This window comes from Mangifera indica, chromosome 4 (genome assembly GCF_011075055.1).
Source record: "Mangifera indica cultivar Alphonso chromosome 4, CATAS_Mindica_2.1, whole genome shotgun sequence".
NCBI classification, from domain to species: Eukaryota; Viridiplantae; Streptophyta; class Magnoliopsida; order Sapindales; family Anacardiaceae; genus Mangifera; species Mangifera indica.
The window spans coordinates 2607569-2632073 of NC_058140.1; the positions used below are offsets into that span (position 1 = coordinate 2607569).

Consider the following 24505-nt stretch of genomic DNA (forward strand, 5'->3'; position numbering starts at 1 on the left):
TTTATAAATCGAAACATTTATAAATTTGTTTTAAAATAAATCGATTTTTAATTTGATTATTGATATGTTTAGATTGGAATGAAAAACAAAAATAAATGTGAATAAAGTGCGAGTGCGAGTGAGACTCTCACATGCACTTTATTCTCATCTGTTTTACTTTTAATTCTGATTTAGACATATCAACAATCAAACTAAAAATTGATCTATTTTAAAATAAATTTATAAATATTTTGATTTATAAGTTATCAAACTTATAATTAGTATGATGATACTAGAGTATGTAGTAAAAAAAAACATTATAAAAAAATAAGAAAAAACATAATTACCAAAGATAAAAATATTATTAAAATAAATATTAAATTTATTTAAAAAATAAATTCATTAAAAATATCTCTGAAAATGTTCAGACGTAAATTTTTTTATTTTAATTAATATGTTTTTTTTTCTGCTATTAAAATAAAATCTTAAATTGAATTTATAAATAAAATATTTTTTAAATGTTTACTGCAGGGGTAAAATCCGAAACTAGAAAAATGATGATGACGTGTACAAAAAGGGGCCGCCTAATGCCAACCAGTTCATAAATAATTTATAATAAATAAATAAAATGAGTTAACATAAGAGGGAGCACATTTCTTGGAAATCTTGATCAAATTGTTCTCTTCTATGTCTTTCTCTTTCCTTTCTGCAAAAACAGAATCTAAATATACGCTTCGAGAGAATCCAGGCCTCAAGAACGCGTAATAACTGAACAAGAAGCCGATCTCCGTGCTCTAAACGACGCCGTCTCCTTCGAATGGGAACGCTGCAGACTTGGCGAAAGGCCTATGGCGCTCTCAAAGACTCCACCAAAGTCGGTCTCGCTCATGTTAACAGCGACTATGCGGTACCGTTTTAATCACCGTCTCTTACTTTCTCTCACTCGCTCACACAGTCGTTAGATCCGATTTGATTTTATTTAAAATTTTTTGCTATAATTAGGATATGGATGTGGCCATAGTCAAAGCTACCAACCACGTCGAGTGTCCTCCCAAAGAGCGACACCTTAGGAGTAAGTAATTTAGTTGTAATTTTAATTTATTTTTTGTGGATCTAATTTTGTTTTTCATTATTTTTTACGGGATGATTGAGGATTTGGTGAAAAGTTTTATATATAATTGTGAAATTCTTTGCAGAAATCTTGCTTGCCACATCAGCAATTCGGCCTCGAGCAGATGTTGCTTATTGCATTCATGCGCTTGCACGTCGATTGGCCAAGACTCGTAATTGGACGGTATTGATTTTGATTGATTTTAACATTTATATGGTTATTACATTTTTTTTGTAGTTTATTGTATAAATTTGGTTTGTGTAGATCTGTTCATTATTTCATATTTATCTGTTTTAACTTTCCTGCACCTATGTATGCTTATGGGATATGTTAAGAAGATAATTGTAGACAGCAACGTACGTTATTATACTGTTACCTGTATCTAATTTAACTAAACACGGAGGTCAGAATTTCTTATGATAAAGCTTTGTTGCATTAACGTATTGATCATAAATCTTGTGATATTAGTAACTTAGTTTGTAAATTTATTTAGCTTTGGTGTGATACTTTGGTTTCCTTTATTACTAAGTTTATGGTTGTGAAAGAATATATGAGTGATTAATGCATTTTAATCAGTCATTAGAGAAAACTGTTAAACATGAGACTATATAAGAGATTTTGTGATACTTGCAAAGATTCAAATTATTGAAGCTACATGTATTATTCTTGATAAGCCTTTTTGGTTATGTGTGGTTTATTAGCTATTTGGTTGAAGTAAAAACAATTAACCTCTAAGAGGAAATGCATTAAAAGTATTTCCTTTGATCTAAAGGTGACAAGGAGGAGCCCTGTCACTTACCATGCTCCTTTCCTAGTTCTAGTGCAAGTGGGACTTGACCTGATCTGATTATGTTGCTTAATAGATTTCACCTGTGGCTAAGTTGGTGCATCCCTGGAGGGTTCTGTCATGGTTGATGTCCCACATTTCTGCCAGCACTTATTTGGATTACTTTTATGAAAGACTAATTAATCATATAAAAAAGGTTCCTATAAAAGCTATTTGGTGATTTCTTTTTACTTCTCTTGCCCCTAATGAACAAAGAGATGCATATGGTTCTTTTTTTTTAGTCAATCAGGGATTTTGTTTATCTTGCATTGTCATGGGAATGTGAAAACAGATTGCTAGAATTTTTAGGATTGGAGTGTCCATTGGCCCTTTGAAGATGGTCATTTTTACAGGGTACCCTATGCCATATTTGCATCAGAAGTTTAATGGACTTAATTTCTTTCATATGCTTGTTTGCATTATGAGTTGTATGTCATGAATTTTCTATAAAGTGATTCAATATATTGAATTGACACTATAATTATTTTTTCTGCAAGTAGTATCCTTCTAATGTGGAAAAGAAATGCTTATGTTACTATCTGTAGTAATCTGTGTTTGTTTCGTGTTATTCAACAGGTTGCATTAAAGACATTGATAGTTATCCATAGGGCATTGAGGGAGGGTGATCCTACTTTTCGAGAAGAACTACTGAATTTCCAACAGAGAGGACGTATTCTCCAACTTTCTAATTTCAAAGATGATTCGAGTCCAATTGGTAAATTTTGATACCCCTATCTTGCTGTTTCACTTATCTTGGCTCTCATTACTATCTTTTGTCTGTTGGATCTGCCAACACCATATAAATGAACCAAAATATATGTGTGGTGTGTTCGGCTAATTTATAAAGATGAGAATTCTTGAATTAACATTTAATTTATGTTCAGCCTGGGATTGCTCTGCGTGGGTGCGTACATATGCACTATTTTTGGAGGAACGACTTGAATGTTTTAGGGTTCTAAAGTATGACATTGAAGCTGAACGTCTTCCAAAACCTGCCCAAGGGGAGGATAAGGTACATTCCCTTAATGGTTGCATCATTTTGTTAAAATGGGAAATCACAAGTGAACAAAAATTATGATAACATGTATCTGGGAAAAAACAGAAAATGGAGAGTTAGTAAATTAGTATTGAGGAATTTGATTTTTGCTTAACTGTTTAACTGTTGATTTAGTATCTGTTGTTAGTTGTCAGTTTTCTGTATTGTATAATTTTTCTCACATCTGTAAATCTTGTTTTTTGTTGCTAGAATTACATTCTTAGTGGCAATTTTGTAGAATTTGATTGCTGTTGATGAAGTTTGATGTAGTCATTTTTTCTTTGAAACGGAGAAATGTATTTGATTGTTCACAAACCCAAGATGAATTACAATTTGGATGTTACTGTAACGTGGCAAATGATATACTTGAATGTATTTGTTCTAATTTGTGAGAACTGCAGTTCTGTGTTTGTTAGCTAGAACCTTGCACAATTTAAGGTCTCCTTTGTAGTAGAACATGAATTCCTGTGACTTCATTGTGGACTAAAGTGAGAGTAGCTTGTTATTATGTTATTGAGATAGTTAATATGTAAGCCAATAAGTAGGGTATTCCGTGTAGAAGGTTCTCATAAATTTATGGTTGAATAAATACCCTATCCTACTGCAGCTACTAAAGAAAATTAAGCCTTTAAGATTTAACAAATAAATTTATCCTCTTCCCACTTATTTTCTACATATATATTTTTTTTACCAGGATACTTCACATTTCCTTCTCTTATTGCTTTCTTGCCCTCACTCCTAGTTTTTATTCAAACATAGTATTAGCTTTAATAAAAAAGAAATGTGCAAGTGAAGTTCTGAGTCAGTTAAACCTTTGACCAATATTATTGTTTATGATATAATTTGCTGTTGTGTTTTGTTATTGTCTGGGTCAAAATTGGTTTTTTTATTATGAGTTATCAAAACTATAATAAATCTTAAGTTGGATATTAGATATATAATTTGAATACAGTTTTTTTAATGGAAACCAAGGGGCACAAGAATTTTATGAAATGCATTTGATCGAAATCTGTTGAAATGTTTCGGTAATAGTTTTGGGACAATCTTGATAATTATTGTAAAAAGATAAACACGGTTAGATATAAATTAAGATACAAATTGACCCATTTTTAAATATGCCAACCAATGGGCTCAAATTGGCAGTTTTTTGTATCTGTTTAAATTGCAAGTATGTTGAGCTGCAATATTCTGGCATTTGTTTGTTCATCATGTTAGTCAATTTTTCTCTTCTTCAATGGATAGGGTTACAGCAGAACCAGGGACTTGGACGGTGAAGAACTATTGGAGCAGTTGCCTGCTTTGCAGCAATTGTTGCATCGTCTTGTTGGTTGCTTGGTACTTCCTTCAAATCATTTTTGAACTATTTTTCTCTCATACTCATGAATATGGCAATTTTTTCTTTTAAAATCTTTGTTCATTTGGGGCATTTCTTACTTATATTATGAGTCTGGCAGCACATGGATATAAATCTTTGTGGTTAAGATACATCTTCATTCTGCTATTTTTTGCTCAGTTTAGCATTTTTGAATAATTAAATGATGATGCCTCTCTTGTCTTTGCAGCCAGAAGGTTCAGCACTTAATAATTATGTTATACAGTATGCTCTTGCTCTGGTATGAATGCTATCTATTTCTTCTTCTTTTTTTTTTTTTTTCAATTAACTTTAGTTTTGCCTCTATACCAATCCTGTACCTTTATGTTTTTGTACACCACTGTGTTCCAAAGATAAAAGGTCATCCCTTGTGGGACAAAGATATTGACCTGTACACTAATTGATTGAAAGATTATTGCAGATTTAAATTCTTTGTACCTTTTCCTGGCCAAATCTTAAAAACCTATTTAAAACAAAATCTGAAAAAGGAAAACAGAAGTTTTTGGGGAAAAGAAAAGAGAGCGAGGGTATTACATGTGTGATGTATGAACTAAACTAATGCTTCCAATATGTGGATAATAAAGATTGTGGTACTTGTGTGAATTAGGTTCTGTTAGATGACAAAATTGTCGTTTTCACTAGCATTTGCTGTGATGTGCTTTTTTGTTTTCATTAAATCATTAATCAATATAAGCATAAAGAATAGCAAACATAAATATTCTTCATGTTAGAAGATGTGACATAAAAAATTGCATAACTGATTACGAATGTTATTCTAATTTATTTTGACCTGGTCAATTTACAATTTTCAGGTACTAAAAGAGAGCTTTAAAATTTATTGTGCTATTAATGATGGAATCATCAATCTTGTTGATAAGGTAATTTGGATTGGCAAATCAAGTGACAATTGTTTTGTTTTAGCTAGATGTTATTATGCTTTTTTTTTTTTTGGGTCTTTGGTGTAAGTTTTGATTTCCTTGCAGTTCTTTGAGATGCCAAGACATGAAGCTATGAAAGCCCTTGAAATCTACAAACGAGCTGGCCAGCAGGTTCTGTTTTGCATTTCTTTTGTGTAATCTTAACATTAAGTTGAATATATAGTTGATAGCTTTCTTATGCATTCAGATATTAATTTTATGTTATCAGTTATACTTATTAAGTTCATAGCCATTTGGCTGCAGGCTGGAAGTCTTTCTAGTTTCTATGAAGTTTGCAAAGGTTTGGAACTTGCTAGGAATTTCCAGTTTCCTATTCTGAGAGAGGTATTGATGGTGTAATCATAATGGGACACTTTAGTTTGCTTCGATTCTTATCTTTGTATCAATAAACTTATGTTAATTCTTTTTTGCCTTTTCCAGCCACCGCAATCTTTTCTTACAACTATGGAAGAGTACATAAGGGAGGCACCCCGGGTGGTTACTGTTCCAAGTGAGCCATTGGTCAGTAAAAATTTAATAATGTGGATAACATAATGTTTACGAACTCAATTCCCTTTTTTGTTTATTTTACTATCTATATTTAGGGCCATTATCATTTTTAATAACAAACTAGAGTTTCATAGAAAGGCAGCATAATGTGAGTGTCAGAACAGTTTTCCCAAGTTTTTAATATCTATTGAAGAATGGACGAAATGATGCATAGAATTAGAGTTTGGAAGGATGAAATGGACTTCTTTTTCAGAATTTAAATGTGATTGAAGCTAAAGGACTTGTACTAGTGGACCATACTTTATAGTTGAATACATGTCCTGTTAAGAAACATGTCAAGTAAGATCATGGCTGAAGTGAGATTTGAGGAGGATGAAGAGCGTGGGAAATGGAAAAAGTCTATTTGAGACGGGTTATGAGTATGGAAAATTAGGATAACATGAGAGTTTCTTCTGACAGTTTTGCAATGTGAAAGTGATGCATTGATTCTGGGTGACAAACAGTGAATTTGATAAGTAGTACCATTAACTCATTTTAGTTTATGACTTGAGAATATTGTTTTCTTATTTTATCCAGAATATAGAACGTTACAATATATACAATTACAGAGAAAGTATAAAAGAAAATAAATCAAATCAAATCAAATCTCTAATCTAATCAAATCCTTAAAAATATATTCTATCCTAATATGTTTTGATAACCTTCCTAATATAACAGGATACAACTCAACACTCCCCTCAAGCTGAAGCATATAAATCATATGCACCAAGCTTGTTACAAATGAAATTAATTCAAGACCCTCGAAGAGATTTAGTAAGTATATCCGCTAGTTGATCATTTGAACTGACATGACTTGTAGAGATATAATCGGACAAAATCTTTTCTCTCATAAAATGATAATCGATTTCTATATGTTTTGTTCTTTCATGAAATACAGAATTCGAGGAAATGTGAAGAGCAGCCTGATTATCACTAAATAATAACATTTGTGATATTTCTGTAAACTTTAATTCTTGGATCAACTGCTTCAACCAGATAAGCTCACAAGTGACTAAGGCCATAGCACGATATTCTGCTTTTGCACTAAATCTGGCAACAATATCTTGTTTTTTACTTTTCCATGATACTAGATTTCCTCCAACTAATATACAATACCAGAAGTAGAACGTTTGTTAGATGGAGAACCTGCCTAGTGAACATCTGAATACCCAACGATCTGAGTATGTCCTTTATTCTCGTATAACAATCCTTTTCCAGACGTCCTCTTAATGTACCTCAAGATCCGAATAACTGCATCCCAATGACTGTCACATGGAGACTGAAGAAATTGACTTACCACACTAACTGCAAAAGAAATATTTGGTTGTGTGATGGTGAGATAATTAAGTTTTCCAACAAGTCTTCGATATCTCCTAGGATCTGTAAGTGGCTCCCCCTATCTAGGTAAGAGCTTAGTAGTAGGGTCCGTGGGAGAGTCTATAGGTTTGCAATCTAACATCCCTGTTTCCTTTAGAATATCCAATACATATTTTCTTTGAGAGATGACAATGTCATATTTAGACTGGGCGACTTCTATACCAAAAAAGTATCTGAGTGGACCCAAATCTTTGGTTTGAAAATGACTAAACAAATGCTTCTTTAATTGCTTAATACCCTTCTGATCACTTCTTGTAATAACAATATCATCAATATAGATCACTAGATAGATACATTTGCCGTGTGGAGTATGTCTATAGAATACTGAATGATTAGATTCACTTCGTACATGCCAAATTTTTGAATAACAGTACTAAACCGACCAAACCAAGCGCGAGGAGATTGTTTTAAGCTATATAGAGAATGACGGAGTTTACAAACCAATTCAGACTCCCCCTGAGTAACAAAACCAGGAGGTTGCTCCATATAAATTTCTTCTTGTAGTTCACCATGAAGAAAGACATTCTTGATATCTAACTGATGCAAAGGCCAATGGCAAATGGCATCTATAAAGAAAACTAGGCGAATAGAAGACATTTTAGCAACCGGAGAGAAAGTCTCATAATAATCAAGAGCATATGTCTGAGTGTATCCTTTAGCAACCAATTGCGCTTTCAATTTGTCAACCTGACCATCAAGATCAACTTTAATAGTATAGAACTTTAATAGTATAGATCCACCGACATCCAACCGTTGAGTGACCAGGAGGCAAAGAAACTAGTTCCCAAGTATTATTAGCATGTAGAACAGACATCTCATCCACCATTGCTTGTCGCCTTCCGGGATCAGATAATGCCTTATGAACAGTAGTACGGATAGATACAGAGGATAAATTGGACACAAAAATATAGTATGGTGAAGATAAACGATGATAACTCAGAAAATTATAGATGGGATGAGGATTATGAGTCAAGCGCATACCTTTGTGAATAGCGATGGGAAATTGATAATCAGGAGGTAAGACCGCAGGGACAGAGGATTCTGGAGTAGGAAGCGAGTGCACTGGGTCTAAAGAGACTGTCTCACCTAAAGGAGAAGCAAGACCATCACCTGTAGAATGACTAGTGGGTGTAAGATCTGCACTAGTCGGAGATTGGTTAGTCGAAGAGTGTGAATCTATTAAGGGAACAATGTAGGACACAGGAAGAACTTCTGTAATAGGAGACTTGTCTAGTTGAGAAGGAGACGAAAAATAAAGAGAATACTCAAAAAATGTAACATCTGCAGAAAGGTAGTAGCGACGTATAGTAGAAGAATAATATCGATAACCTTTCTGAACACGCGAGTATCCAAGAAAAACACATTTAATGGAACGAGCAGACAATTTATCTCGACCAGGAGATAAGTCATGAACAAAACACGTACATCCAAAGACATGAGGTTGAAGAGGAAACAATGATTGATCAGGATATAAAATAGAGTGAGGTATTTAATCCTGCAAGACTGAAGAAGACATTCTATTAATCAAGAAACAAGCAATAAAAACATCAGCCCAGAAACGAAATGGTGCATGACTATATATGAGTAAAATACGGGCAATTTCAATAAGATGCTGATTTTTACGTTCGATAATTCCATTTTGTTGCGGAGTATGAGCACAAAAGGATTGATGTAGAATGCTTTTAGATACCAGAAATTTAGTAAAGAGAGCGGAAAAATATTCACTAACATTGTCACTGCGTAATGTACGAATAGTAATAGAGAATTGTGTTTCAACTTTAACACAAAAGGATTCAAAGATAGAAAATAATTTAGATCTATTCTTCATTAAAAATAACCAAGTGTAACACGAATAATCATCAATAAATGTAACAAAATATTGAAAACCTAAAACAGACACGACTCGATTAGGACCCTATACATTGGAATGGACTAATTCAAAAGGTGATGTAGCCCGATTATTGACACGTCTTGGAAAGGATATATAAGTATGTTTTCCAAGTTGACAAGACTCGTAATTAAAAGACGATAAATGTGACAAACCAGGGACTATCTATTGTAGTTTTGATAAACAAAGGTCACCCAAACGATTGTGAAGAAGCGTTGGAGACTCAGTGATGACACATGCTACAGAATCAGGTGGATTTAGTCGGTAGAGGCCTGTGACTCACGTCTTGTGCCACCAATCATTTGGCCTATATTGTGATCATGTATAAAAACAAAGTCATTAGTAAAGGTAATTGTACAATTTAGGGAAGGCCAAAGGACTATTTCCCACCCAAGGTATGTTGCATTCTCAAGTTTTCCCCTTTTAACCTTGAAAATGCCAAATACCCACCCATGAGCAGTTAAATTTAACGGAACCCTAATCCTTTAAAATTTTATCTCTTTTTCCCCCCCTAACCCCTAAAAACTAACCATTTTCCCCTAGGCCAAGTTTCGAAAAATAGCATTCCCCCCCTTAGGGTTTAGTTTTCAATCCCCGATGCCATCACTGAAGACAAAGCCTTTCTGACGCTGATCTGGGCCGATCGGCGTTCCAGAGGAGAGAAGAGAGGTCATCGGAGCATGGTGATGTGTCAGGAAGGCTTCACCGTCGGCGATGACGCCAAATTTGGCGTTGGGGATTGAAAACTAAACCCTGGGGGGGGGGGGGATGCTATTTTTCAAAACTTGGCCTAGGAAAAAATGGTTAGTTTTTAGGGGTTAGGGGGGAAAAGAGGATTAAATTTTAATTTATTTTTAATATTACAAATAAAATGACGATTTCGCCCTTGAATCCCTTTTTTTTAACAACCCATGGGTGGGAAATAGTCTTTTGGTCTTTACGGAACGAGTAAGTTTGCTAACAGAAAAAAGATTAAATGGACAGTCAGGGAGGTAAAAGACAGACTCCAAAGGCAAGAGTGGAAGAGGATGAGCACAATCTACTGCTTTGATAGTAACGATAGATCCATTAGCTAATGTTATAGTAGGTAAGGAAGTAGACTTAGTAAAATGAGAAAGTAGACGGGGGTTATCAGAGATGTGATCAGAGGCACCGGAATCAAGGACCCATGACTCGGAAGAAGAAGAGTGAGTGAGGCATACAGTTGAATTACCCGAATGAGCAATCGAAGCAACAAAAAATGAAGATTGTTTTGCTCTCTAATATTGGAGATAATCTTCAAGATTAGCACCTATGAGTGTCAAAGATGGTAGAGACTGCACTTCAGAGGAGTCAATAGGAGAATCAAAAGTTTGAACAATATTAGCAGTTTGAGGAGGACAACCATGAAGCTTATAACATTTGTCTTTGATGTGACCTCATTTGTTACAATAACTGCATTTTGGTTGATTTCCATGACTACCACACTCACTTGGTTTGGAGTTTTCAATGGACATGGTGAATCACGAATCAGAGAACAGAAGAAGCTTTCTGGAGAAAAGTGAAGATTTGGAGAAACTGAGGCGCACAAACTGATTATAAGACTGTTGAATCGTGAAACAAAGCCTTCGAAATGCGTAAACAGAGGAACTATTCGGTGACGTCACCGGCAATGCGTGGAGCAACCAGTGGAGGTGAGTCTTCAACAAAACTGACCACTGGCTTCTACTGAGTCGATCGGCGGCGGTGTAGTTCCACATGTGCCAGAACGGTAGATCGAAGATCACGTTTCAAGAGGATAAACGACTGGCGCATGCAGCAAATTCCAGTGTTGGATGACTGCAAAGTCACCACAAATGGACTCATTGGCGTCGTTTGAGTTCAACGGAAGAGGTGGTGTCGTCGCATTATCGTCGGAACAGGAGATCAGTGTCGGAAGATACTGAGAGATCAAGCGACGCGTGGAACAGCGAACAATGATGTTGTTTTGACGGATGTGTCGACGAGAGAATCTTGATCACACTGGTATAAGCATGATCACCGGAAAATGACAGAAGCACAGTGATCGAAGAAACAATGGAGAAAGGACTTGGATTCGTCGGAAACTAAGTTGAGAACGTCGGAAAAAAAATTTTAAATGCGTAAAGTAGGCTCTGATACCATATGACTTGAGAATATTGTTTTCTTATTTTATTCAGAGTACATAACGTTACAATATATATAATTACAGAGAAGGTATAAAAGGAAATAAATTAAATCAAATCTCTAATCAAATCAAATCAAATCTCTAAAAATATATTCTATCCTAATATGCTTTGACACCCTTTCTAATATAACAGGATACAAACTCAACATAGTTCTTAGCGCTACTGCATATATTCCTTGAGTATTGTAATAAGAAGAATGTTCCCTATCGTACTAACATATTTTTCTTACAGCTGTTAACATACAGACCTGATGAAGGTCCTTCAGAAGATGCAAATATACCTAGTGATGAACCTGAGCCTCAACCTGTGGATGATGTTGCTGTCTCTAGTGAGGACGTTACACCTCCTACTCCACCACCTCCTCCTCCTCAGAACAACATGGATTCTGCAGATCTTCTGGTAATTGATACTTGGTTGTCAAATCATTGTTTTTGTTCTCAGAATTCATTCGCTCTATCACCTTCCATTATGTTTACCCATTCTGTGGGTTCAGGGATTGCGCTATGCCACACCCAGTGCATCTGCAATGGAGGAAAGTAATGCCCTAGCTCTAGCCATAGTTCCATCTGAACCTGGTAATGCTATTTTTGTTGCTTTTTATGTTCATCGAGTGGCATCCTTTGTGCTTTATGCAATTTTTGTTGCTTTCTATGTTCATCAAGTGGCATCCTCTTTCTGCAGGTGCTAATGCTCCAACATTCAATTCTCATGCCAGTCAACCAAAAGATTTTGATCCTACTGGGTGGGAGCTTGCCCTGGTGACCACACCAAGTACCGACATTTCTGCAGCTACTGATAGGCAATTGGTATGGCCTTCCTGTGGTTTTATCATGTATCTGTTAATCTGTTGCAATTAAGGTTCTATAGCCATATGAAACAATAGTTGAACCTGAATGCTAGGCTGGTGGGCTGGACTCCCTCACATTGAACAGTTTGTACGATGAAGCGGCATATAGAGCCCAACGGCCCATCTATGGAGCTCCTGCCCCAAATCCATTCGAGGTACAGGATCCATTTTCCATGTCGAACACCATTGCTCCTCCTCCATCAGTTCAAATGGCAGCAATGCCTCAGCCTCAGACCAATCCCTTTGGACCATACCAACCAACCTTCCAGCCTCAGGTGCAGCCACAACAACATTTGATGATGACCCCGGCAAACCCATTTGGTGACACCGGCTTTGGGACATTTCCCATGAATCCCGCCGCTCATCCACAAACGACCAATCCTTTCGGCACACCAGGCCTTTTGTAATGACACTCTGCAACTTTTGAAATGTGTAGTAATTTTCCTCAGTGCAGTTGTTTTTGGTAATATTTGCAGGTGAGTGATTGGCTTGAAGGGGGGCTTTTTGGTTGCATAAAATTGATAATTTTCGGCCTGAGTTGATGACGTGTGTGGGTTGTAAAATTTGTCAAGTGAATAGTAAAAGATGTAACAATAATTAGTTGATGCAATTTTAGAATTATCATGAATATATATTATTGATAATTTTTTAAACCTATTAAAAAATCAATGGTCTTTTTGTCAAACCAAATGCTAATTCAATTATTAATTTTACTAAGGTAGATTTTGTCACTTCAATTTTTATGTGCAAGTATCTCTCCTTTTCAGCCAAGGTTTAAAAGATTAATTGGATTCTCTGAGTGCTTCAGAGCCCATAATTCCATTGGATACCATTTCTGGTAAACAACCAAAAGCTGCATATACCAGCAATGTTTTAAAAAATCAGATCGTATTTTCACCGGACCTTATTGACTGGTCTGAGTCAAATATTGGGATTGGAATCTCAGTTCCAACACTTAGGATGCAATCTTACGCCACAAGTTTGGTTATAAGGTTTAGATATATATGTATTTAACTCTGAGCAGCCAAACCAAAACCTAGACCCGGTCAAAGTCCGGCCACTTTTCGGCTTTGGGTTTAGTTGGAATTGGATACCTATTTTCCCTTTGAATGTCTTTATTTCTTCATCGGTTGGCTGCCTATTTTTATCTGTTTGTTTGAATGTTTAGTTCAATGTTTCTAAATACTTTTAAAGATGAGATTTGCATAAGCTTTGTCATATTCTAAATACTATTCAAGCCAAGGGGAAAAAATTATGAGATAATAGTATCCCAAATAGAATAAATATATTGCTTCTTTTTTGTTGAAAACTAAAGTCTCACATTTAATAAAAATAATTTAAGTGAGTGATATATAAGTGTGATAGATTATAGTTTAACATAAGTCAATTGGTTTTATGTAATATAAGTTTCAATCATTATACTTATAAACCCAATATTTTCGTCATGGTATCATAACATAAAACTAAATAGATAAATCTAACAGTCTAAAGTGATCCAAACCTAATAGTTTAAAGTGATTTTGATACCAACTGAGTGGGTTTAACAACCTAAAATTCTTAACAGTCTATAATGGTTGCATTTGAGGGAGAGTGTTGGAAAGTGGGTCTAATAACATAAAGTTCCTAATAGTTTATAGTGATTGACTTGAGATAACGTGTTAGAAACTAAAGTCCTACATTTAATAAAAATAATATAAGTAAATGATACATTAGTGTGGTGGATTGAAGTTTAATATAAACTAATTGGTTTTGTACAATATAAGTTTCAATCTTTATACTTATAGGCTAAATATATTTTGACACTTTTAGATGTGAATTTTATCAAACTTAAGTTAAGTTTGGGTCGATTTAAGTTTTGATCAAAGTCATAATATCTAATTTAAACTCAAATTCGAATAAATTTAAATTAATATATAGTATCATCGAATGATTATCAGGCGTCAATTAGGTGAACAATGTCGTCGATAGATGAATAGTGTCTATCAATTTAGAGAGAGCAGTTCAATTTTTGGCTTAAAAATTTACCCTTGGCTAAAAAGGCAAGCAATTAACCTCTCCCCATTGAAGCGTGGAGATTTGCAACACACGTGCTTCATTTTTTTGCATGCTTGGGAGTTATCATGAAATGTTTCTCATTGAGGAAACTGTTTTCATCATGTTACTCTTATGCATGCTTCAAAATAGGATTGGTTCTCCAATTTTGTCCTCTTGCTTTACATCAAAACATGTTAGTGTTTGCGGCTTTATTATTTTTTATTTTTTTATTTAAAAGAAAAAAAAATTTTATTGGCTTAGTGATTTATGGGCTAAAAAGAAAAAGAAGTATTGCTTTTTTTTTATAGATTTTAAACTAGCTTGTAAGATTATATTTTAGATTATAAAAATATTTAACCAAAAGCATATTTTTAAATTTTTTTACCTTGTTTTTCATAGATAAATTTTACTTTAAATCAAATAAGTTGAAATTAAATAATATAGATAATAAAATATTATAATAATAATTCTTTAACAATACATCTCGACTATATATATATACACGCACATGCGTGTGTGTGTATGTGTTTTTTTTTTAACTATCCAAACCCAATTTCACAATAGCAGCCCCCTTCAAACTAAATGATTTTCAAAATATATTAATAAGAGTATACTATAGGTATCGATTAGGGGTGTAAACAAACTGAGTCGTTTATAAGCACCAAGTAACTCAATTTATCTAATATTAGGTTCAGTTGAGCTCATACTTGAGTATGATATTGGTTGACTTAGTGAGCTTGTGAACTAATAAAATAATTTGAATATAATATCAATTAATCTCTAATTGATTCTAATATTACATTTATATCCTTAAAATTTTGTTTATAGGCTTTAAATAGAGGGTAATTGATCAATACTCAAATTAAGGGGATTAATGCAATATTTTAAAAATTAAATACTTAAAATAACTTTTCAAACCGAGCTTGAGTAATCCATTTCTGTCTTGAACTAAGATTTTATCAATTTAATGAGCTCGAACTCAAGTTCTCCCTTAAGACAATTACATCAAGCTCAAACCACATACTATTCAATTCGATTCGATTCGATTATACTCTTAGTATTGGTCATTCATCTAACCCTTGATAATCATAGTCTTTTTCTTATTATTGCATGACATTAAAGAAAAATTTCTTATTAATTTCCAAATTACAAAATGAAAAAATAGCAAATATTCTTCTATTTTCTTTTTTTCATTTTTCATTTATTAATATTATTTGTTTATCTTCATAAGAGAAAGATAAAATATCTAGATTATCCAAAAGCCAAACCATAGGGAGATGGGTGTACAAAAAGCAAAAGAAGAGTAAGGCTAAAAAGAAAAAGAAAATTAGAACTTAACCCAAAAAAAAAAAAAAAAAAATTAGAGGGCCCAATGTCCCCACAACCCATAGCTCTTCAAATGCTCTCAAATCTTCATCATTGCATTCACAAATCTCCATTTGCATTAATTCTCTTTTTAACATTTTTTTTCATTTTTAAATATTTTCTTTTTAAATATTTTTTTAATTAGTATATGTTTGTGGGGTTTCATAAATCAATTAAAGCTTAATCATGGAATCCTAAGTTTTTTAAAAGGAGTATGTTGTTTTAATTATGTTGAGTAACACTAAGTGTGATAACAAACATATATTACTAGTTGATATATTATTATGTGATTAAATAATATAATTATTGATTTATGTTTAATTTAAAATAACTCAATCAAACTTTCAAAGGTAACTTAAATGACAAAAGAAGAGATTTTATGTATAAAAAGTATAAATTTAAATCTCCTTTGTTAACATATTCAGATCAAATTCTTGATTTATCTAATTATTTGATTGTAAGGTTGCTCGGTGGGATTCCTCTTTACCAAGAAAAAAGAAAAAAACTAAATCAAATTATGACAAATAGGGTTGGATTTGAGCCGAGCCCGTTGGAGCTCTAGCTCGGCTCGAACGAGCCAGCCTTATATAGGCTCGATTGAGCTTTAAGGGCTACTCGTCAAATTTTTCAATTAAAAATTTTGATATCAAAAGACATCGTTTTAACCAATATGTATTAAAACGACGTCGTTTTGATAATAAAATAGTTAAAAACTTGAGCTCGAAATGAGCCGAGCTAAATTTGAACCGAGTTCAAACTGGACTTTCACGAGTTCAATGAGCTCGAGCTCGAACTTGAACTCTGCTATATATAAACCGAGCTGAGCTTGAGCTCGACTCGACTCGAATCCAACCTTAATGACAAATTAGTTAGTTTTATACCTATAGTAAATAATGATTTATCATAATATTTGCTTTTCGGAAAATGAAAACTTCTCTATAAATTTTGTATCAAACATGTTTGACTAGTTTTTTAATTTTCTTCATCTACCAATTATAGTTATCAGTATATTATTATATCCGAAGTGTATTATATAATACGATAAAAGTAAAAAATAATATATATCATAAAGTGTATAAAAAATTATCAATACAATGAATATATTGTACAATACAATACTTATCCTACGATACAATATATATTACCGATACAAAGTATTACTTTTTTTAGAGCAGTGATTATTGATGAGGTAGCATGGGTGTACTTGAAAAATTTTAGAATTTCAGAGATTGTTTGTGATATTTTCTAAAATGATAATGTGATAATTAGAATTTTTTTAATTTTTATTTTAAAAAGTTAAATCATACAATATGTGATACAAGATATGAAAAAATTAAATTTTTGATACAAAATATAATATACGATTCGACTATCATACTACCAACTTGAGTAAAATCTATAAAAAGTAATTATGTTGGGACTAGATTTTTTTTTTTTTGGTTTTAATAATCTTTAAACGAAAAAATTGTACAGTAATGTTTCTTATATTAAGTATTAGTATATATAAATAAATTGATATAATTGAGTTATTTTTAATTAAATATAAAATAAATAATTAAATTATTCAATTATATGATAATATATTAATTTATTTATAGCCGTTCTTACTAATGGATTATATTCATAGTATCTCTCAAAATTATATATTTTTAAGTTAATGACGCCCTTTTGTGATATTTTGTAATTGCTTATGAGAAAAAGTATGAGATAAATATTTATCAAATTAGACAAATTATTACTATAATAAAATGATGTGTTACACAATAATATCTTATATCAATTAATAAATGGCCAAAAGATTTATTACTACCCAAGGTTTAGTGTATTTTCAAATTTTTACTGATAAAGTTTTTAAAGTTTAAATATGCACCATTTCTATTAAATTTTATAGTTAGTGTTAAAAATAAAAACGTCATTTATTAATTTTCTTTAACAAAAAAATTATCCACTTTACCAACCTTATTTTTGAAAACTAATAATTTTTCTTAATTTAGTTTTAAAAGTTACTTTTTCACTCCCAGCATCTAGGGTTTCCATATTTTATGATTAACAGTCGCCTCCTCAAAATTTAAAATATTATATTTACACTAAAAAAAAAGTATTATCTCTTTTTGATGATTGTTCTTCTAGGAGATTCACTCCATTGTGTCATCAACCCCACCATCGGCGCCCTCTCTCCCTCTCCAATGGTTTTTCAGTGCAAAAACCACCTAAAATCTGATTAAAATAATTGAATGATGTTACACAGATTTGTGCAATGTCTCACGAATTTGTGTGTTGTTTGAAACGAAGATGGTCAGAGGAAGAGAATAAATCCTTAGGGGAAAAAGAAAATTTTCAAACTTTATGAGAAAAAATTGTTAGCTTTTTAAACTAAAAAAGGAAATTGTAATAAAATTTTAGTTTTTTATTTTAATATTTTTAACTTTAACCTTAACTAAAAATTTAAACAGAAGAATAAGTATTTAAGTTATTAAAATTTTACAGGTGGAAGTTTGAGAATGGATGAAACCTTGGGTTGGGATAAGTCTTTTGGCCTTAATAAATTGGGAACATTTTTCCGTATAATAATTTTAATGCCTTTTATAATTAATTTTTTTATTAAAATATATCTATATTACAACTTACAGTGATTCATTTTTGTTGTAAATTCAAAGACCCCCTTTTTATAATTAATGCAAAATCCCTGAAACTTAAAAAAAAAAAGAAAATGACGATTTGGTGCACCACCTATTTGAAAATTGAAACTCACTGGATTTTGAGGGCCAATGTCCCAAAGATTTAGACACTTCAACCATCTCTAATGCTTATCCCAATTGAAAAGTTAAAGTCAGAAACTTTTGATGACAAAAATCCCCCAATAACACGTAAAATTTAAGTAGGAACAAAGCAAGTTTTGAAAGTGTTCTAGTTTATCGATCAAATATATATATATATATATATATATATATATATATATATATATATATATATATATATATATATATCCAAAACTGTATTCCCTCCTCTCCAATACGCAAAAACCAGAAAATAAAAAATAATTTTCTTCTTCCTAGTATTTTGGGCTACAAAACCAATTACACATAAACTACAGTAAATAAAAACTCACTATGTTGTAAAAATAACTAATCCAAACATGTCTATGATCGTATTCAATTCAAAATACAAGGAGAGGAATCAAATCCAAGTATGCATTTTAATAGTATTTTGATTTACAGAATTGACTTGTTTTTTTTCTATCAGTAATAATACGAGAATACAATTTATCATTCTCTTTCTTCAGTGTAATCCTACTATTTATAGGATTAGAAGAAAATACTATTGCGTAATACTATAATTGATAGTTGATACATCCGTATCATAAACATGTAAAGAAATTTGTTTAGCATGTTATCCCATGAAAATATAAGATAATTATCATCTCATTAAAATAGAAGATAAAGAATGAATGTAGTAGAGCAAATTGTAGAACTATTAAGATTAATTCTTCGTTCTATTTCTAGAAAAAATGTTATTATCCGTATTCAAAGTAGATACACATAGTTTCATTGTTAAAAATATTATTAAGAGTAATGTTATATATACATATTTTTAGTATACAATTTATGTATACAGATGACATGTTATTATGTGATTGAGTATTATTTTATCTTTTATTCAGAATTATTAATCATATGATAATATATCATCTATGTATTTAAATTATATAAAAAAAATTATATATATATATAATTTAATTGAATTATCAAATGATATTATTATTGACAATGCATGATGCTTGAGTTACACCTATATCCTAATATAATAAAATGTGCCTTTTTCTTGGGGTCTTTGTACCTAATAAACAACCCTCCATTTTACGCTCCATCTTCTTCTTCTTCTTCTTTTTTAATTATAATACAAAAATCATGTTAAGCACTGAAATCTAGAGAATATTTAACATTCCATATCTTATTTTAATTTATTACGTTTGAGTTTAAATATTCATTGTTAATTATTTGGTCTTTCTTAATGTTTTGCATGGATGGGTCAAGATAAATAAAATTATTCCATTAAAGTACGTATTAATTTGTATTGGAAATAATTAAACATGTTAGGATCAAAATCTGTGAAATCTGTAAATACGAATTTGCGTATCCGTTTCAATTTTTGATGAAGTTTCTTCAAATATAACACGAGGTGTTGACGTTAGTCTATTTCTATGACATCATTTGCTCACGTATTGCTTTTCCAATTGGGAGACGAATTTGTTGTACATTGCTTTGGCAGGAGAAGAGAGGAGAGATGTTCCTTTTTAATAATAATTGCGTTACTTCTTATGAGGAGGCAGTTTGGACAATTTATATATGTCCAACTGCCCTCTAACTCTCCTTCATAACTGCCCATGACAGTTATATTAAACCGGATCGGGTTGACCCATTATAGGTGGACCCGGATCCAATAATTTGTATTGATTGTCATGGGATTAATACAATTCAAACCCAGACTTTTTTTTCCTTATAGCTCTACTAATTTGGCTAACCCCTAGGATCTAACACACATAATTTTACTAGAAGAATTAATGTTCAAACTTAATGATGCTCTAATGAGAGTTAAGTGACAAAGACATCTCAAATAAGTGATATCCTAATCACAATCAAGCCTCCTAAAATCACGTTAGGATTATGGAGAGACTTAGGCATAACAATCTTATTGTTGGGTTATTAATGATTTGTGTAGAGCAATTTAATGAAAAAAAGTTTTACACATATGACGCACCTGTAACTCAAATATAAAAAAATATAAATTTTAGAAGAATTACATCTTAAAAGTTATTTATTAAAATTGAAAATCCAAAGTAATATAAAACTTATATTAAAAGTTTGAACCTTATATTTGAAATTCTAACATATAGTATAAATCTCATCTTTTTATTAAAGAAATAGAGTGCGACAATCCATTTTAGATTTTCCTAATATTCATATACAATATTCAAGAGTATTTGAGAGTTTTACAATAATTTTGTTCTTTTATATAGAGTTTGGTGCTTGTTGATCCAACTTCTTCGCTAAACTATGCGTTTAAACGATGCAAATGGAAACTTAAAATAAAGGCATAAAGAGTATAATTTTGGATCTAATAAAACTATGTGTATATATTCTAAATTAAAGATAAATAATACTCAATAATATAATGATATTTAATCTGTGTATTCAAATTGTATATCAAAGTATATACATATAGTATTACTATTTGAGATTAGCAAAAATTAGAATAAATTAGAATAAATTTGATTTAAGTTAAGTTAAGTCTGAGACAAATTTGCGTTGAATTAAGCATAATGTCATAAAAAAATTGTAATGAGGGATAAGTAATGTCGTTGAACGGGTGAATTGTATCACTAATAGGATATACAATATTATTAAATAAACAAACGAATTAAAATTTATCTAAATTATTAAATCAAAACTTTCGTTTAAGACCAACTCATTTAAGCTAAGTAATTGATTTGAGCAGTGCTCAGCTACCCCAGGCAAAGATAAAATACAAAAAATTTTTGTCAATAGTTTGAGATTTCTTCTTAAGTATGCCAATTAATTATTAATGTCCCAAAGGGGTCCTTTTGGCTCATAATTTTAGACCAAACTTTCATCAATTTAAAATTCAATGGGTTCTTTGCCACATGATATTGGACCGTTCCAGAAAATTTTGACCAACTAAATTATTTATTTAATTTTTGTTAACGGTCCAAGAGCCTGTTCGATATGGCCTAAAGCAATTTATTTGTTTATTAATAAAAATCCAGGAGCGTATTCGTTATTTTTTTTTATATATTATTAATTAATATTCCAAGTCGCGCCGTAGATTAGACATTTTGAACTTCTAATGGGAATGCAAATTCGTGCGGAAAGTTGGAAACACACAAATTTCAGATTTAATGGCAACCCCATGGAAGTCCACTCTTGGTATTTTTGACCTAATCACGATAAAAATGAACTTTTTCCCAAGTCTCTCAAAATCATTTAGAAGTATTGCTTTTGATGGTGCGCACACTCCTTACACCCATGTCTATCTGTGTGTCCGTGTTTGCCTATGTGTATGTATCGACACACGTTATTTATTATATCAAACATTTTTTTATTGTGTATATACATATTTACATGAGTAATTATACATGTTGTCATACCTCGGCCCAACTATGGTTTCACCTAGGGTCATACCACCTAGTGCATAAGCTCATCTCATAATTATGCGACGCTGACAAACTCTCTCCCACCAAATGGAACAATGTCCTTCAGGTTTGGTGTTACTTATCATTAGCCATCCAAAAAGAAAAAATAGTCACAAAATTTCATAAAAAAAGTGTTATCTTTTAACTCATATTTCTTTTTAAATTAATTTTTATGGCCATAGTTAAAAGTAATTAGAGGAGGGAAACGATACAAAATTATACAATCAACTTTGGATGGATCATCAGCTTATTCAAAGCTAGTGGGGCAAAATAATCAACATTAGGCCCCTTCTCAATAGATGGAGATTATAAAAGATGGGCAAAATACCAATTATACATTTTTTTTTATTTTTTTAAGTTTTAGGAGCGGATTTAAAAGGGATTATAATTAAAATTACTTGGAAAGATATATTCAATTCAAAATGTGGCTACAATATTTTATTCTAAACAATTACTTTTCTATGAATATTATATAATAATTTTCATTTACTTTTTATATTGTTGATGATAAATATCTATCTAAAATTAGAGATATAATTTTATTTAAATTATAAAATTTAAGTAATATTTTTAAAGTTGTTCGGCTTACTGATAAAAAATCTACATTTATTGTCATATATTAACTTTTGAAAGAAATTTGGTTGAGTAATGGTATGATTTTTACCAGGTAATTACATAAGTAAATACATCTAGATTTTAACATATTGATTTTATAAATATAAAGAAGAGTAATATTATATGCATAATTTTTATATACAAATAACAACATATTATCATATGATTAGATAGTTAAAAATTAAAAATAAGACAACACTTAATTACATGATGATACATCGTTATTTATATATAAAATTATGCATAAAAATTGTACATATAATTATATTGTTAAAAAAAATTATTGACTATACTATTTTGTAAGAAATATTATCGAATGAAAGTATGAGATAGAAGTGGAATGTTGTTTAATAAATTGCGAGACTATTAAAACCTATTCTTTATGCTATTTTCGGATAATATTAATTCTTATTTGTATTTTGAATAAACTTACGTGTAGACGGTATGCTTAATCATGATATACTACTGGATGATTAATGGATTTTTCATTATATAATTATATGTTTTTCTTATACACTCATAATTATTTAAAAAAAAAAAGTTTGGCGAAACAATAAATCAAAAGCAATATGATTTTTTTTCTTAAAAGTAATTTAAATCACGATTTTACAAATATAACAAAAGACCAAACCCAGAGTTTTTTCTTAAAAATTCTAATAGTCAACCTGTTTTACTAACCCGCTAACCCTAGGTGTTCAAGAAGCAATGTGAATTTGAATAGAAGTATTCATTAAAATGATAATTAGAAAGTTGAATTTGTGACTAAATTTTTGGCGGTGCAGCCATGGCCCCATTCTGATTCCAACCAAATTAAGACTTTTGTAAAGCACTCTATCTCTCAATCTTTTTCATCTTCTTTCATGAAAGGAGTCACCCAAATTGAATCTCATTTTATAACAATTTGTTACTTTTAAAAACTTTTTTTTTTGGTTGTATATTAAAAAATATTAATTAATAATTTCTCATTATATATATGGGTTAATTTCATCTACCGTAAAAAAATATTGAGTCTCAAAGAGTTTCAATAGTTTTAAAAATTGTTAAAAATAAATAAAAACTCTCTTAAAATTACCAAAAATAATTGTCGTAAAAAATATAAAAACATCTTATATGAGACAGTTAATCATTTCTGAAAATCATTATAGATATTAAGAATTAATATCGTTCAAACAACCAATAAAATAAATTAATAAAATTTTAGAGAGTGTTTTTTTGGGTTAATTTAATACTTATGACTAATCGATGACATTATGAATTTCAAATTTTTACATTATTTTTACGGTGAATCTCTATTTGAAATTTTTTGTGAATTTAATCGAAACTTGAAATAAACATTTAAAGTGATTTATTGTAAAAAAATATTGTGAAATAATTTTCAACAAGAGCTGTCAATTTTTTGTTGAATAATGTTATTAAAAAATGTTTCATACATAAATATTATGTAATGTTAATACGATTTTTTGTCACCAACTAATAAACGTAATATAAAGTTTTGTGCAAGATAAATTTTGGTAATAGCGGAAAGATCTATTAGTCAATTTTGTTATCCGATATGATGAAAACTAAATATAATATAGAGTGGATATGACACATAGAAAATTTTTACCGTATTTTGATTTATTACTTTATAACTTATATTCATAATTATGTTATTATCATTTTAGCAAAGTTCTCCAATTGAGTGCGAAATGAGATTACAAAATAGGTGTCCGGAGAACTGAGAATACTTGTTTTCCGCTAGATTTTGTGATATAAGTATTTAGGTAATAAAATGTGTTGTAAATTTGTATAAATGGATTTAAAAGTGCTAAAAATTTTAATTTCCTATATATATATACACACACGATGAGATTTTAATATATAAATATAAAATTATTAAACTATTTTATTAATAAAATTATACATATAACTAATGAATATAATTTTATATATAAATAATAATATATTATTATATAATTAGATGATTTTAAATTAATGATAAAATAATTTTAATTATATAATAATATATTTTTATTTATATATAAAATTATGTTTATTAATTATGCATATATTATTATTTTATAGGTAAAAAAAAAAAATCCAGGTGTGAAAAAGCTTGAAGAGAAACAGACTTGCATGATGAGGAAGGGCATCTGGCATCCTCAAATGGGTCCCATACTTCAGTTTGAGTGTGGTCCACCTAACTCTTTTTC

At 30.9% G+C, this 24505-nt stretch overlaps 1 protein-coding gene across 2 annotated transcripts; it reads left to right on the forward strand.

The window, feature by feature from the left end:
• The first annotated feature begins 611 nt into the window (after nucleotides 1-611).
• On the forward strand, nucleotides 612-12741 carry LOC123214472 (putative clathrin assembly protein At2g01600). 2 transcript variants are annotated; one of them, XM_044634247.1, is made up of 15 exons: nucleotides 612-886; nucleotides 982-1051; nucleotides 1176-1273; nucleotides 2493-2631; nucleotides 2801-2928; nucleotides 4195-4287; nucleotides 4515-4565; nucleotides 5137-5202; nucleotides 5308-5373; nucleotides 5506-5586; nucleotides 5683-5763; nucleotides 11473-11640; nucleotides 11735-11816; nucleotides 11923-12047; nucleotides 12125-12312. In XM_044634247.1, the coding sequence occupies exons 1-15, from the start codon at nucleotides 797-799 to the stop codon at nucleotides 12167-12169; spliced, it is 1383 nt and encodes a 460-aa protein (XP_044490182.1). In that variant the 5' UTR covers nucleotides 612-796; the 3' UTR covers nucleotides 12170-12312. The 2 variants fall into 2 exon arrangements, with proteins under 2 accessions (XP_044490182.1, XP_044490181.1); XM_044634246.1 differs by having other exon boundaries at nucleotides 614-886; nucleotides 12142-12741.
• The last annotated feature ends 11764 nt before the right edge of the window (nucleotides 12742-24505 follow it).

Coding starts and splice junctions, on each gene's coding strand:
- LOC123214472 (XM_044634246.1), top strand. CDS start 797: ATGGGAACGCTGCAGACTTGGCGAAAGGCCTATGGCGCTCTCAAAGAC. Junction 4,288..4,514: donor ATCGTCTTGTTGGTTGCTTG/GTACTTCCTTCA, acceptor TTGTCTTTGCAG/CCAGAAGGTTCAGCACTTAA. Junction 5,203..5,307: donor TCATCAATCTTGTTGATAAG/GTAATTTGGATT, acceptor ATTTCCTTGCAG/TTCTTTGAGATGCCAAGACA.